The sequence below is a fragment of the Rutilus rutilus genome, assembly GCF_951802725.1.
Source record: "Rutilus rutilus genome assembly, chromosome: 16".
NCBI lineage: Eukaryota > Metazoa > Chordata > Actinopteri > Cypriniformes > Leuciscidae > Rutilus > Rutilus rutilus.
The window spans coordinates 28,312,608-28,329,020 of NC_140224.1; the positions used below are offsets into that span (position 1 = coordinate 28,312,608).

The window sequence follows — 16,413 nt, forward strand, 5'->3', positions numbered from 1 at the left end:
TGCAGTCACAATGATTTAGAGCTTTCAAGCTCCAAAATGACTAAAAAGCACCATACAAAATATCATAATGTTTTATACGACTCATGCACTATATTCCAAGCTTTTATTTACTAAAAATCTTCACATCAGATTTCCTTGGTATGCGAAAGAATCATTTTGAATCCGTTGATCCAGCCCACAGAACTGCTCTGAATGTTTCTGACTCAGTGACGTTGAAAGTTCACTTGAGATGAAGATTGTAACTGAATAACGACTTAAATTTCTTCCTTTCTCTCACCTAATGCTATTGCAAAATGCATGACTCATATGGACTGTTTTTATGATGCTTTTGTAAGCTTGCAGTATAAGCCAGTTCAGTTTTCTTTTTGTGTTTCACAGAAGAAATAGTCATTCAGGTTTAGAACAACGTGAGGGTGAGTAAATGATGACAGGTTTTTCATTTTAAGATGAACGAATCCTTCAACAAAAGCCCAAATAGCAACAAACAGTCAGCCTGACAGCAATCTCAAGCACATGCAAAAGCAAACATACATGGCACATAAATTCCGAGCCCAGCGATATGAGGTGAAACTCCATACGGAACAGGAACATTAGCTCTCACAGCTTTCATATATTGACCCAGTATGAAAATCAAATTACAGCAGGCTGTTCAAGGCTTAATATTTATGTCCAGACTTTCTATTCGGGCTCCCTGTAGGAAGAGTTGATGAGCTCCAGCTTGTCTGTAATTGAGAAGTGTTTCCAGGTCAGTGTGTGTGCCACTGTGCTCTGGTGTGTGTGAAAGGGGATATTTACTCTGTGAATGGGGGATGAATGGAGTTACAACTCTATTTACCAAAGCCTGTAAAAGCTGCTCAACTAATCTGCTCCACAAAGCCAAGTAGAATCCAAAAGGATTCAGGCACAGCATTACAAAGTTAAATCGTTCTTTTATGCCGTGCCACTGCCCTGGCCATTTTTCACTCTTTCTCTCCCCTTTACAACCTGTTCTCATCCTACAGTATGCTGAAAAGATGTAGAAGCATATCCCACCACCCAAGCAGTGTTATTCTTCGCATTTATCCTTCACTACTTCTTTAATGCACAATGAACAGTTTCTGACATGGAGTTGCCTCATAATGGAACATAAATCTCTTTCGGCCAAAGGACTTTTATTTCTCTGTTTTGTGTTGTATTTCATGTCATTTAAATTATTTATTTTCACAGTCTGCTATGTAGATTCATTCTCTGCCGAAACAGCATTTTTCATCTTATTTGCCTTTTGATTAGGTTTTGTTCCATTGACGTCATTTGCAGTTTCTAGCATTCTAACCAAGGAAATCTATAATATCTTGAGAAATCTATCCATTAGCATTCCCATTCATCTTAATGCCACTTGCTGTGCAGGCACATGAAAACCTGGAAGCAAACGATTTGAAATCTGCCATCTTTGCTCATGAACCATGCTAACAAGCAAACCTTGACCCCTTTATTTTTCCAATAGTATGTGGTCACTGGAAAACATGTAATCCGTTTAGTGTTAGGCAGAATCTGAAATCTGAAATGTCTTATGCATTTTTTTTTTTTTTAGGTTTTGTGTATTCTATAATGCAATGGTTAGTTCTGGTCATTGGATTTGAGCTCTGCATTAGTGACACATTTTCAATGACACAGACATCCCATTCTACTACATTATATTATATTATATTATATTATATTATATTATATTATATTATATTATATTATATTCATTCACATAAGCCGCCTAACACGGGTTTGTTCATTCAATGGTTTTCGTGTACTGAAAATAAAAGTGATATAGTTGAGTTGTGACGGAATGAGATGCTCTCCTCAAAATCTGAATGCAAGTGGTCACTGGAGACGCATTTGAAATGTGTGATAATACAAGGTGTAATGGTAATGCATCTTGACTGACCACTTGTGATCACACATCTTAATACCATGGTATTACTATACCTGCAGGTGGAAACAGGTTTTCTCGCTCGCTTGATTTCTGGGATATTGTATATAATTTGTGGGTGTCAGGGAGCCGCTATCAATATGCGGGAGATTCCCGGAACTTCCAGGAAAGGTGCGATGTCTGGTGACACCAGTAGGTGGCGACAGGTGACTCTTTTCAACCGATATGATCAAAATACTGGTTCATTCAGTCGTGATGAATCATTGAATCATACATTCAACTGAGTTTTTAAAAATCAGCCCCTATACCTCATTCACTATTCCCTACATTAGGCCACTAATAGTTCACTTGAAGGAGTGAATGAAAATGAGTGAGCAAATTCTTTTGAATTAGTTTGTGATTAGTAATCATTTGAAACTTAGCAAACTGGCAACTCCAGTAGTAAGATGAAAAGATTTATCTTAAACTTTGTCATGGAAACTATATGTATAAATAAAAATCAATTAAAAAGGAATTTATACTTGTATGATATTACGCTATACCCACATTGAACCAGCAGTTTGGAAAATGGATGGATGGATGATTCAGCTGCAGTCACCATTTTCTGGTCAGATGCATGAATTAATTTGGCACGCGACTCTCACAGTGCATTATGGGTATTCTCTAGCTGTTGAGCGTACATTGCTTGTACACTCGTTATTGCGTGCATTGTGAGATTGAATGAGTGTACTCGATAACGTCCACTATGGTTTCGGACACCACTACAAATGGATGTCCCCTCAAATAGTGCCCTATCTAAGGGTATAGGGGGGAAATAATGTTTGCAATATCAAAATCGTACTTAAATGACAATATGTAACAATACACAAATGTACATTACATGGCATTACACCTGTCAGACTCCTTGTATTCATCTGCTTACATGCAGCAGAGCTTTCATAGTTGAGATATAACATTTTTTATTGCACTGTTCTCATCATACAGCAGCCGACAGTTTATTTATTGCCATGTACGAAACTAAATAGCTGGGCAAATAGACTTTAGTGAGATGCTATTTTCTTTTTGCTTGCGACATCAATGTAGTCCGAGTGATGGTTGTTTTATTGTTTTTTCCATGGCAGTCTTCAGTTCTGTGTTATTTATGCCTTTTTACCGTCCAAATAATTAATCAGCTCAGACACAACAGGAAAAGAAACAGCTTTTAATTACTTATGATGAAATAACAAATTATGTTGGCCTTGTTCCCAAAAATACTGGAGCCAGTGCCTGGTAATTCATTACAGAGAGAGAGAGAGAGAGAGACGGTGTGGGAGGGAGACAGGGGGCTGTGAGATATGAGCTCTGTTTTGGATTAAATCAATACACACGCTTTGTTCATGTGTGTGTGTGTTGGCGTCTGTGTTATTGCGTGAGATCCTTTGCGATCCATCAATACCTGCTCAAAAGATTGAGTGTCAGGCCACAATGGACATTGATGCACTTACTTACATATCAACAAACACTAATGCTTTAGACACCGGTTGTACTTGTAAATGAGCTAAATTTATCATCCTCCATCCTTAATTTTAATTACTTATATCAGTCCTGCTTCAAACACAATTTTTTTAGTAAATTTGTTGAACTTGAAGTGAAGGAAAGAGGAAAACCTAGTAGACTGCCTACACAGGCAGCTGTCTTACCTTCAGTATCCTAACCTTCACTGAACCTCCTAAGAGAATGATTTGGTAGCTCTGCTCCCTCACACAATTGACTAATAGAATTTGATGTTGGTATGTTGCTAAGCTATTAGCATAATAGCTTAATAGAGTGCAACAGCTGGGTTCTGGAAATAAATATTCCTATTTCTCAATAGGAAATCGTTTTTGTATGATAACTTAGAAACTATAAAGATCTTCATCAACACCTTCATCAATAGTTTTATATTTGTCCATTGCTTTAAATTGGACTGTCAAGTGCAAAGCTTCATGTGATTTATAGTTCTTTACCTCATTTAAGACATTAAGTGGGATACATTGTTTTGTACTTTAGTCTTTTTATTTTTATTCATCAAAGTGTGTAATATTGTGATTCACCTTGTGGCTAGTTGGTTTGGTTCACTGTTAGTTCAACTGTTAAACAAAGTGGATGGATAGTTGCACTATATAAGCCGTTTATTGTCTTTCACTTCTGGAATTTATTTTCCCCTATTGAATTTTATTGCGTTACATATTGGGATTGTCTTTTCTACAAAGTAGGCTTATATATCCGATGTTGTCTTAGTATTTTGATCCAAAGAGGTATCATGTTTCCTATACATTTTGAAACAGCCTTGAGCTTAAATTGCTGCCTCCGTTGGCAGCTTTCTATTTTTTGGAATGTAGCATTTGTGTACATACACGTTGAGTCCGGTGGATGGACTCAAATATGCTCAGGGTTTTGTTGACATGCAGAGACCTCTGTTTTTCATTGCCACCCCGTGAGCCTGTTTTCAGGCAAGCGAAGCGAAATTCCTCTGAAATGAATTCTCACCGAGTTGGTAGTGGCCTGGATTTCCCAGAAGACTTCCTGCATCTCCGGGTTTCAGTTCTACTCTTGACCACAGAGGGGAACACTCGGAATGAAATTAGACACTTCCCCGCAGAGAACTACAGCCTCTCTCAGATAGACAGACACAGAGAGAGAATGGACTTTGGGAGAAAGGGAAAAAAGGAATTGTTTATCCAAAAATGAAATCAAACCTTATGTCTTTCCAAACCTGTATAACTTTCTTTCTCCTGTGCAAAAGGAGGAACTCTAAGCATTGTTTTCTTTTGCATGCAATTACAATTAATACAATCCTCCAAAAACAATGCAAAAAGCACCATACAATTGGCCATATACCTTTTTCTGCTAGTCTTCCGAAATCATACAATAGCTTTCTGTGAGAAAGAGATCACTATTTAGCTCTAGCTATTCTTGGTATATTCGCGAGATAAGTAGAGATTCATTCATCCATCTGGATTGTGAATGAATCATTCTTTTGAGTCAGATCTTTTCAAATGAATCATTTGGTTCACAAAAAAACTGATTGATTCTTTCACAAATCAGTTTTCAAGATCAGTTCGATGACAACAAATTTTAAAATGAAGTGATTAACGACAAATTTGTTTCTCACACTTGTGGCTTCAGAAGACTACAGAAGACTCTCTTTTTTTAATCTTGTCCAGTTTATTCTTTTGAGTTCCACTGAAGTCATACAAAAATGTACTTTTGGGTGAACTTTCCCCTTAAGAAAAAAAGAAAGTGTGATGGGAAACAGAGTCAAGCAGAGGTACCAGAAAAAAAAAAATGTGGAGAGTGAGTTGATAAAGAATGATGTGCAGGAAGGACAGAAATACATTCAATTCCAGCATGGCAGAGTGCACATAAACACATTAGCTATATATTTCAGATTAATGCTAACAATTAAATGACACATAGGAACAACACTTTTATCAAGCCCTGTGGATATGGACGGGCACTATGCATATTTGATCTGAATAGCCTGCAATAGAGACCATTATGGCGATGTAATTACGGTAATGCTCTAACAGGGTCTTTTGTTCTGAGTGCTGCATTCACTCTCATGGGGTCCAGTGTTTGTTGGGTTGTATATATTTCTGTCCAAAGAAAAGTTGCAGCATTATCATCTTTCCCTGTTTCTTTTTTCTTCTTCTTCTTCTTCTTCTTCCTCCCTCACACACTCTGGGTGAAGTGATTTCTTACTCACCGAAATGTTTCTCTAAATAAGAATGTGATTTGAAGCTAACTGCTATCACGTACACACAGCCAAACCTGCCTTAGTTCAGTCGATTTTAAATTAACCGTGACATCAGGCCCATTTTCTCACCAGGTCAGACCAACAGAATGATTATCGTTCTTATCCAACTATCAGACTGAGTTGTTTCCATTTGGAAAGGGTTAACAGGACGTGAGGGGGTTTGTTGTTAATATATGCCTTGTGTATTTGCAGCTTCCATGTGTATGTATCCAACGAGTGCATTTTATTCATTTTTTTTATCCATATGTGCTTTATTTATCCATATGTGAGGTAGCACACAGGCTGGTGTGTGTGTGCTCCAAATGTTACGGCAGATCCACTTCAGCACCAGCGTAGCATGAAGCGCGGTTGCATACATGCAGAGGATTTGGTGGTTCTGGTGGGGCTCTGAGTTTATCTAAACCCTGCAGGTCCTCTGACTATTCCTCAATCCCCTTGCAAATTATCATAACAAGGGCGTGCAAAATGAAAAATCAAACAAACAAAAAAACAATTAAAGTCCAAACACACAAACATATTCACTAAAACAAGGATTTTCAGAGCAATCTGCAATGTAAATTGGGAGCTCACCCTCTTTGTGATGGTAGACGGACTTTACTAAATTCAAAGGAAATTTAAAATACCACTTTTTGAGGAATTAAATGTTTTTTTGTTTGTGTGTAATTTCTGTGGCTTACATTCTTGCTCAAAACTTGTCACTTTTTCTCTCTCCCGCAGGAATCGGACACTTCTGTGGTTGCAGTGAGACCCCACAAGCTCAGACACAGCTGTACATGGAGACCCCTATCTGGGCAGGTGAGTGTGTTTGTGGAGGTCATGGACCAGATATGTTGTTTGGATGAGTAGGTGAAAGATGTGTGTGTGTGCGTGCGTGTGTGTGTTAGAATGAATCATGCCCATTCAAAGTGGCACGTGCCCCGTCTGATTTTTTAGCTAAGTTAAAATGTAACTTCGCCGATTTTCAACATTTCAACCCACTTTTTTTACTGTTAAAATGTCGGTAGTAGCTATATGTAAATGGACAATGTTTACTAGTTCTCTGTGTTATCTGGACTGAGAAATTCACATTTATTTGTCAGTAGGAGACTTTTGACAACTTGTGAAAACTACAGATTACACTTCTGCATTTTTGTATCCCCACCCACGGACAGTCAGATCGACAGAGGGTTATTAACAGAACAGTTATTGTAAAATTGTACCGTACTATGTCTACTCTAAACAGCATTTTGGTAAAAATGGAACACTTTTGCAACAGATTTCTTAGCATTTTGCTTCGGCAGGTTGGGCGGAACTGACAGAACGGCAGTTTCTTTCAGTCTTTTCCCCTCCGTTTGACCTAAAACACTGTGTTCATAGTCATCGAGTTTGAAATGTTTACTGCAAACATGGAGGGGGTTTTTTTTTCAGATTGTCTGTCACAGCGTTTTGTCCGTATTTACAATTCTTTGCAGCCTTTAGCCATTCCCTACAACTCGCTGGATCATTCACTGGAAACTGAAAATAACTCACTCCCGCTAAATGTTTACTCATGAATTCTTGCACCTCTGAACAATAGAAGTTGACACCATTATACCTAAAAGTTTGCTAAGAAATATGTCCTACTAAAGCAAGGTGATATCTGACTCTGGCAAGCATATGCATAGGGGACTGGTGAGAGTGGCCATGGACGGCAACATGCCCAGTGCATTATGGGTGTTTAATTTTTTATCTATGTGGCAAAAGGAAAGACAACTGTCTTTTTTTCTATTTTCTGTAGTCAGGTAGCACTGATTTAAAAATAATAATAATAAAAAATGTATATATTATAAAAAAAAAAGAAAATGATGGCATAATCTCACACTCATGTCGCTCCAAACTCCTCTAAACTCCTCCAAGCTTCCTCGTTTCCTTAAGCTATACTACTAGACATAACACACTATGCTCATATTGTTGAAAAGGTTTATTTGTATATATATATATTTTTTTTTTCCCTTTTGCCTAGGGCACTAAAAGAGCCTGATTGCCTGTGGTGACCCCCTCAATATATCGGTGCATGATCATCCTGGTTTTGAGTTGAGTGTTTTCAAGAGTAAATGGTGCTGTAAGCAAAGGTTAGATTGAAATTGAATCTGACTCTTCAATTCATGGGGTGGATTTCATATTTTTGCACAATTTACATTTACAGGCTTTTTCTCTCGCTCCTATATCATCCTTATCCGCTGTATGTCTCAATGTCATCGTTGTTTTCCGTCTGTCTGGGGTGTTTCCTCTGTGGATCAGTTACATTACTAGAAACCTGGTTCAGATAGAGATTAGGTCTCAATCATTAATATTTGCATATAACGTGTACAGACATACAACGATTTTCCATCACATTTGATGAAAAATGAAGCTTGTTTTATATTATATATTACATACATTCATATGTGAGTGTGTGTGTGTGTGTGTATAGTTATTTAAGTTTTTATATAATATAGTTACATATACATATATACGTTTGTGTGTATATAATTATGTAGCCTAATATAAATAGGCCTACATATTGGAATTTTTGTCTTGGACTAAGGACATGAGATGTTTGATGGTTAAGGTATGATGCAGTGAAAGCGTGGCAGTGTGTGAGTGGAGGTGATTTTGAGTTTACTATGCCAATCAGGTCATTGCATGGCACTCTGTATTTTTGAGTTATTGTGATTGTTTAATTTAGTTTTGTGTCTTGTTCTTTCGGTTGCTGCTGTAACACCTTAATTTCCCCTCTGGGAACAATAAAGGAAGTCTGAGTGTAGATGTAGATATATTATGAACGCTTATGTGGTTTGTCTGAATGCCCTCAGTTGTTTCTGATATTCTAAATTTAGAAAGTGTGAACTTATTCATAGATCATGATTTCTGCTTGAAAATGTCTGCATAAAAGTTTTACCCAAAAATATGTTTGTAGTTCAGTTGGTGACTAAGACCCACTTAATTTACCTTATGCATGAAAGCAGAAACTTCATGTGCACATTCCTGATCTTACCTTCCTTTTTTTCTGAGTAGTGCAAAACTGAAATGACTGATACAGTTACATCTCTGGTGTGTGTGTGTGTGTGTGTGTGTGTCCTTCACAGCAGTGGTTCTCAACTGCAGGAATAAAACAATGCTAAATGAAAAAAATAATTGATGAAATTGATAGCAAAATTAAAACGTATTAAAAAATTAAAAGGATTATAAACTTTTAAAAGTGAGGAGACGATTCCCATATCCAGTTGTTCGGTTCCCATATCCAAACTCTACGGTGTCATCTGTCACTATTGAAGCTTGCCAAATTAGACAAATGCCAGTGTGGGCAGGTTGCATGACATACTGTTATCCTTGATAGTGCACGATGCAAGATAAGAGAAATAACTATAAATGGCTTATTTGACATTTTGGTGCCGTGTTGGGAGACTACTTGATGTCCAAATTAAAATTTGGGTCCTGAACCAAACTAGTTGCGAATTGCTACTATAGGGCTGTAAATGAGCTTGTGTCTTTAAAAGTGGAGTGGAGAGGAGAGGGCCGGAGCGAGGGAGTGAGAGAGGAGTGGTTTAAGTAGTGCTGACGACAGGCCTTTGATTCTGAGCATGCCCATTAGAGGGAGCCATAAATCCTGGGCTCTCTGGACTGCCTGTGTCAGCAGTCCATGGAATGAATTGATATTAAACGCGACAAAAAGCCTCTTTAATTCTGCCTCCACCAGCCTCTCTCTCTCTCTCTCTCTCTCTCCATTTCTTCTCTCTCTCTCTCTCTCTCTCTCTCCCTCTCTCCCTCCATTTCTTCTCTCTGCCTCCCCCTGTTCTGGACGGTAATTGAAAAGAGGGAGGAGAAAAAAAAGCCCAGTGAAGCCAAGCCTGTCATCATAAAAACATCTGCAATTACATCCGCTCTATTCATTATTTATGAAAGTCATTAATTAAATATTACTCACAAATAGCAATAGCATTTTCCCCCTTTTTTACCCCCATGTTGTCTTTGCAATGGGCACGTTTTCTGCCAAAACACCACAATGCCGTCAGCAGTAAACATTTATGTTTAGACATTAAGAACGATTATGAGGTTTATGTTAGCGCATTTGCGCCGTGGCCAATCCCTGTGGTGGACTCAGAGTGGCCTTTACTTTCTGACAGAGGCGGAAATCTACTTCTTCCACGTCGGCGTTGTCACCGCACACCTTAGTGCTGAAATAATGGAGATAACTTGATTCACTTTCAGGCAAATGGGATATTCTAAAATGGCCTCCTTTCTCATTTTTATTGGCCTGTCTAAAAATGTCCCGTAATGAGAAGAGGAAGTGCTGTCACAGGATGACATCACCCCCACACATGATGTGCTAAAACTGTAAGCGGTGGGATTTCAGGTGCCAAATTGATAAGTTAGACCTGTTATTCCCAAAATTGTAAAGATGAGGAACGATACATCAAATGAGGAGCTCCGTGGCGTGACGCTCTTTTAAAACGAGCCGGATGACATTCTAAGTAGGGAGCCGGGCCGCTCTGAGAGCACCGACCAGCGCCAGGTACAGCTGTTGTAACTCTTTCACTTAGCGGGGCCCCTACGTGGAGGCTCTCAGCCGGTACGAGGGGCCGCGCTCACGACACGTACGTGATGGATTGAGTCGGGGAAAGCCATCATCTGGTCGTGCACGCGCGTGCTGTGCGAGGTGGGCCTAGCGTGATTAATGATATTTGCCTGGAGTCATCGAAAGCTGGATTTAAGTATTTCGGATTTAAAGTAACATTCGTCTCTATTGTTCACAGCGAGAGAGGCATTAGTCAAATTCAGCCACGTCTCGGCAGACGACGACGCTCCAACCCCTGGAGCACGCTGTGTAACAGTTCGGTTGTCTCGCTCTCGCGTCGACAAATTATTCATGCAATTTTCGCCCGTTTTGTCTGATTATCTACAAATCTCTCTCACAACTGAGTTTATCATCCTGCCAAAATCATTTATTTCTCAGTAGTATTTCCGCTGAGTAAATGTTTGATGAATTGCTGTCATTACGCCTGTTTTTAAAGTGCAAATATATTCTGCCAAATATAGGGCTTTGTTTATAATGGTAATTTTGCAACAACAAAAAAAAAAGGGGGGGGGGGGGGGATACACTTTTTCCATGTTAAATAGAACCTCCAAACATGACTTTTCAGTATTTTCAGTATAAAGTAAAAAAAAAAAAAAAAAACTTTTTAAGCAACCATCAAGTAATTTTCAGTAAACTACCTTTTTTTAAGTTAAATAATAAAACCTCAAGGCCAAGTTGTAAGGGGCATGTTTCTTTTTTTCTGCTATATTTTGAGTTCCTCATTCCCAAGGTGAAGGGCCATTGATGCCATTAACAGAATGGACAGAGAGAGGGAAAAATCCCTTGTGACAACTGAGTAATGAGATGAAATGATAGACCTGGCTCGGGTCTGGCACTGGTATTTTGTAACTGTAAACGTCCTGAACTCAGCATTAAACTGACCATCTGATCCAAGACTAACAAAGATCCTCAAGGTCAAAGACTCACTCGTCCCTCTAAAATAGAGTTCCTTAAATCGCTTAGCAAAGCATAATTTGTGCACCGTGTTTCCTTCGGCTCAAATAAATCACTCTGCGTAGATGGCCAAATGCAAACGTCCAAGTACAACTGATACTAACAGACTTACCTTTTTTCGAGCACTGAGCCAGATATCAGCCCTCTTTGGTCAGATGCTTTCAAAAAGCAAAGGGGTGAAAGAGCAAAGATTGCACCTGACTGCCTCGCCGCTCTGTTTCTGTACGTCTGCAGCTTCTGCGGATCTGTCAATGGAAATCCAATTGCCGGGAAAGCGTTCAATCTTAACTCGGTTACCTTGGTGGATAGTGGCATCCACTGTATCCACTGCTGCCTGTTTGAGCTGTTTGTTTTAGGCCTAAATCACGGCAGATGGGGTGTGTGCAAGTGCACCGTGAGGAAAATATACATTTGGAATTACTCAGAGCCGACGCAAAGCCTTACTGGGGACTTCAAAGAACAGAATATTATAATTCATGCTGTAAAATATTGAGAACCAGGGGAAATATGCAAAAGAGTGCTTACTCAGTATCTGCCCTTTTTACACACCACTTATTTAGCACGCTGTCTTGCAGTGTTATTGTGCAACAGGTTTTAAAGAGACAGCTCAAATTTAAAGTTTTGTGGTCATTTACTTGGCCTCGTGCCATTCAAAATCTGTATGAATTTCTTTCTTCAGTCAAACACAAAAGGAGATGTCTTGAAGAATGTTCACAATGTTTTCTTCCATAGAATAAAATTGGATGGTCCCAAAAAAACAACAACCACCATGTGATTAAAATAAAATAAAAACATCATAACGTGACCTAATATGATATAGTGCAAGTCTTTTGAAGTCGTATGATAGCTTTTTGCGAGGAACAAGCAGAAATTTATGTTATTTACTGGATATTTTGCTTGACATTCTTCTTGCTTGACGAAAATAAATAATAATAATAAATCGTAAAAAGTTGTAAAATGTCCATGGAGTTTTACATTTGATTTATTTACATGACTTTTCTAGGTCTAGAAATCACACTTTAAAATGTTAAATTGGGATATCTCATAAACCCAGTTTTTTAAACCCTCCGCATTTTAATATTTTGTTGCCACTTTTTTTGCCACAAGCCCTAGTTAATTTCTGACCCTGGTCACCATTCACTTTCATTGTATGCTAAAAAGCACCATAGACATTCATCTATAAAAAAGTCAAACAGGTTTAAAAAGACATAAGGGTGAGTAAATTAATTTAAATGTTTTGGGTGAACTGTCCTTTTAATGTTGCACCCTCATGTACATTCTTTGTCAGTAGTGATGTTTTATATGCCTTGCTGTGGCTTGCCATTGTGAACGCCATTGAGGGCAATATTGGAAACACTTTGGTTATAAAGGGGCTTTTCTCTCACACTCACCCTTACGAGTGCTCTTCAAATGAGGGCTTTCTAATCGTAATTACACCCGAGACTGTTTGGCTTGTATCAGCTCTCATCAGGAGCCCCTCTGGCCAAATCACAGGACTCAAATCAGAGTCTCAATGACACGCCTTTAATTAGAAAGTTTTGATGTTTTAAAATGCTTCTTGGACAGGATCGGGGGTTCTTTGAAGCATGGAGACATGACATTGATTATCGAAAGATGTCTCTGTGTCAGTTGCTGCAAGGAAGCGCAAACAGGAAGTTAATCTTAGCTAGCGTCCTATCCTCTGTCATACAGACGAGAAATGATTGCGATGTGGTTGACATGCTGATACGCATGATACGTTATAGTCTGTGATCATTTGATTAGCAGTGTTGTAGTCAGGATTATTCAATATTGAAAGAACTGTTCACCCAACAAAATGAAAATTCTGTCATTATTTACTAAACCTCATGTTGTTAGATTAACTTTCCTGGATTTTTTTTTTTTTAATACAATGAAAGTAAATGGAGATCATGGCAGTTAAAGGGATAGTTCACAGAAAATCATCATTTATTCACCCTCATGTCGTTCCAAACCTGCAAGTCTTCGGAACACAAATGAAGATCTTTTTGATGAAATCTGAGAGCTTTCTGTTTCTCCATTGACAACCTCATTGTGGAAGCTCAAACGTGCTGCATAACCAGAGATGGGACCAAGTCATACATATGCAAGTCTCAAGTAAGTCTCAAGTCTTAACCTTCAAGTCTCAAGTAAGTCCCAAGTATTTTTTTCTTGGGCAAGTCAAGTCAAGTCAAGTCACAGGCTATGTCAAGTCAAGTCAAGTCAAGTCCTGTAGTAGGTCAAGTCAAGTCCAAGTCAAGTCACCTTATTATTGTAATTTTACCTGCAGAATCTGATCTTAATAAAGTGAAAAGACAAGATATCAGTTACTGTCAATAAATTACAATAATTTGGATTTGCATTGTAAATACTCATGTTCAGTAAAATACATCATGGAATCAAGCAAAATTGTAACTTCATAAAATTATTTATTTTTCACTTCTGCCAACAGTGTTTAAAATGTAACAAAGTTTAATGTTGTACGTAAACTGTGTTTACAATAAGTGTATTGTGATTGTCAAAACATTTTAGTAACTAAACTGAATTGTATTCGGTTTAGTGACAACATGTTACAATGTTTACATGGTACAATTTCTGGTAAGCTACGCTTTTTTATTATTTCAATTCAATTCAATTATTGTGATCTGACTTAATATTGACTCATTTGGATAAATATTAGGTAGGCTACACAAGATAGGCACTAATTATTCTCAAGAAAAAAAACAACTCACCTAATGCTGTAAACATACAGAGAGATATAATAAGTTTTTTATTATAATAACAACTTTATTTAATGATAAGTAAAAATATAATAAATATGTAATATAGTACACATATTTAGCAAAATACTTTTTCTAGCCAACTAACGTGGTCATCAAATGGCTTTCCTGAGGTAAATGTTATGTGACATAATTGTTCTCCAGCTGTTTTATTGACCCATTTGTTTGATTGATTGGTCGATATTATGTATGAGGAATATACATTTCGGTAAGTTCAGCTGTACTGTATCTTTCAACATTGTTCATTCGTGTTTATTTACTAGCTAGAGATGATCGGTTCACGTGCCGCGCTAGGGATCTGCGTCACATTTACAAGCGCCAAAACGGTATTTATTGTTTGAATTTCGTAATAAAAATTACAGAATCTGAGAGCTGAGATTTTTTTATATCGTAACCTGCTCTTGTGTCACGATTTTTCTGTGCGTGAGAAAATGAATGAGCGCGTGTGAAAAGTCAGTGTCGCGTGTGTCTCACGGTGAATGCGTGAGAGTTGGCCGCGATGTTAATGGTCTTGCAAAGCGCTGTTCGTCTTTTGCCATCTTGTGAATAATTCTCGAAGCCGAAAGCGATGACCCTCAGTACCCCTCCGGCTGACATGTTGATGTGATATCTGATCTGTGGGCGTGGTGTGCAAGGTACGAGAGGGCGCGACTGATGATAGTGTAGTGATCCAGTCAATGACAACGCTATTCTCAGCCTGCGCTCCAGCTGGGTAATCAACTTTATTTTTAAAAATAATTTATATATTTTATATTCAAACTGAAAAAATTATGTGATTAACACTCAAGTCATTCAAGTCATCGTGTCTCAAGTCAAGTCAAGTCCCGAGTCTTTAACTTCCAAGTCCGAGTCAAGTCTCAAGTATTTAATTTTTTGTCAAGTCAAGTCACAAGTCATAAAAATAGCGACTCGAGTCGACTCGAGTCCAAGTCACCAAGTCACAAGTCCCCATGTCTGTGCATAACACACGAGAATGAACCTAATTGGTTCTTGAGGAATCTCAAATGTGCTGTGTAACATATTAGAATGAACTTCATTGGTTCTTGAGGAATCTCAAATGTGCTGTGTAACATATGAGAATGAACTTCATTGGTTCTTGAGGAATCTCAAATGTGCTGTGTAACATATGAGAATGAACTTCATTGGTTCTTGAGGAATCTCAAATGTGCTGTGTAACATGTTGAGTGAACATGCTTGAGCTCCCATTTACCACAGCTGATGTGTGAGTTGATGAATGTTTATATGTGAATTCAAGCCTAAATTCAATCTGTTCATCATGTAAAGCGATCTGGTCTCTTCAGAAAATCTGAACTAAACCGCTCAATTCATATGGATTAGCTTTATGATCTCTTTATGAACTTTTTGAAGCGTCAAAGACAAGTGGTAGTTGCGTAGCTGTCAATGAAGGAACAGAAAGCTCTCAGATTTCAGTAAAAAGAAATTAATTTGTGTACCGAAGATGAACGAAAGTCTTATGGGTTTGGAACGACATGAGGGTGAGTAATTCATGAAAAAAAAATCATTTTTGGGTGAACTATCCCTTTAAAGCCGGCTCACTTTCTATGAGAATAGGGAAGTCCACGCTACAACTAAAAAGATAACAATACTGAGCGACCATATTGTTGAAATAACTCAAGCCTGATGAACGATAAAAACATTAAGAGCCATTAAAGGCACACTATGCAGTTTTCGTTTTTCTCAAACATCGACCCCTAGAGTCGCTGTGGAGTACTTGTATTTAACGTTACTGTCGTTTTCCTTTCCTTGACTCTTCCGACCGCGTTTTCTTCTTCGACTCTGCCATGATTCACTTCTGAAATGCGTGCTAGTGTCTTCCATAGAGGCTGCTTCATATGTTGCTGATGTATGTATGTGACGTCGTGCCGTAAAGCAAGTCGTGATTCTTGGAAGATTTGGCGGGGCGCCACCTCTCAAACCTGCTTTGCTTGTTTTGCCCTTTGCTATCGGGATGAATTGCCCTACTATCACAGGGCTCCAGAATAACTTTTCTCCCTTCAACTTTCTCAGTTGGTCGCACCAGCACATGATTTGGTCGCACCAAATAGTTTTTTGTACAACATGGAATTAATCAATGCATGCTGATGAATAGTTGTCCTAATCTGCGTACCCTAGTTTTGCACTGATGTAAAAAGACTGACAGTGACACAAGACCTCATGTTGGCAAAATGTTTTAATCTTTTAAATGAAAACCATAAAAAATAACTATAAAAAAAAACATGTATGTTTTTTAATGTTTGATTGTATTTTATTTAGTACTGTCAATCCATTAAAACAATTAACTAGCCTATTCGCGATTTAATCACACTTAACATTAAAGTTTTTCATATATTTTTATAGTGTAATAATTTCACATTTAATCTCCAAATTAATGTAGAAACAACATAAAGTATATTTGATCTATTAGGTA

General features: G+C 38.1%; 1 protein-coding gene across 2 annotated transcripts in view; it reads left to right on the forward strand.

The window, feature by feature from the left end:
• Positions 1-16,413, forward strand: part of rbfox3a (RNA binding fox-1 homolog 3a) — a 340,080-nt gene that overhangs the window by 127,410 nt on the left and 196,257 nt on the right. For both annotated transcript variants that reach the window (XM_084434216.1, XM_084434219.1), the window contains exon 3: positions 6,396-6,473. In XM_084434216.1, the coding sequence (XP_084290342.1) occupies positions 6,452-6,473 (22 nt within the window). In that variant the 5' untranslated portion in view covers positions 6,396-6,451. The remainder of the gene's footprint in view (positions 1-6,395; positions 6,474-16,413) is intronic.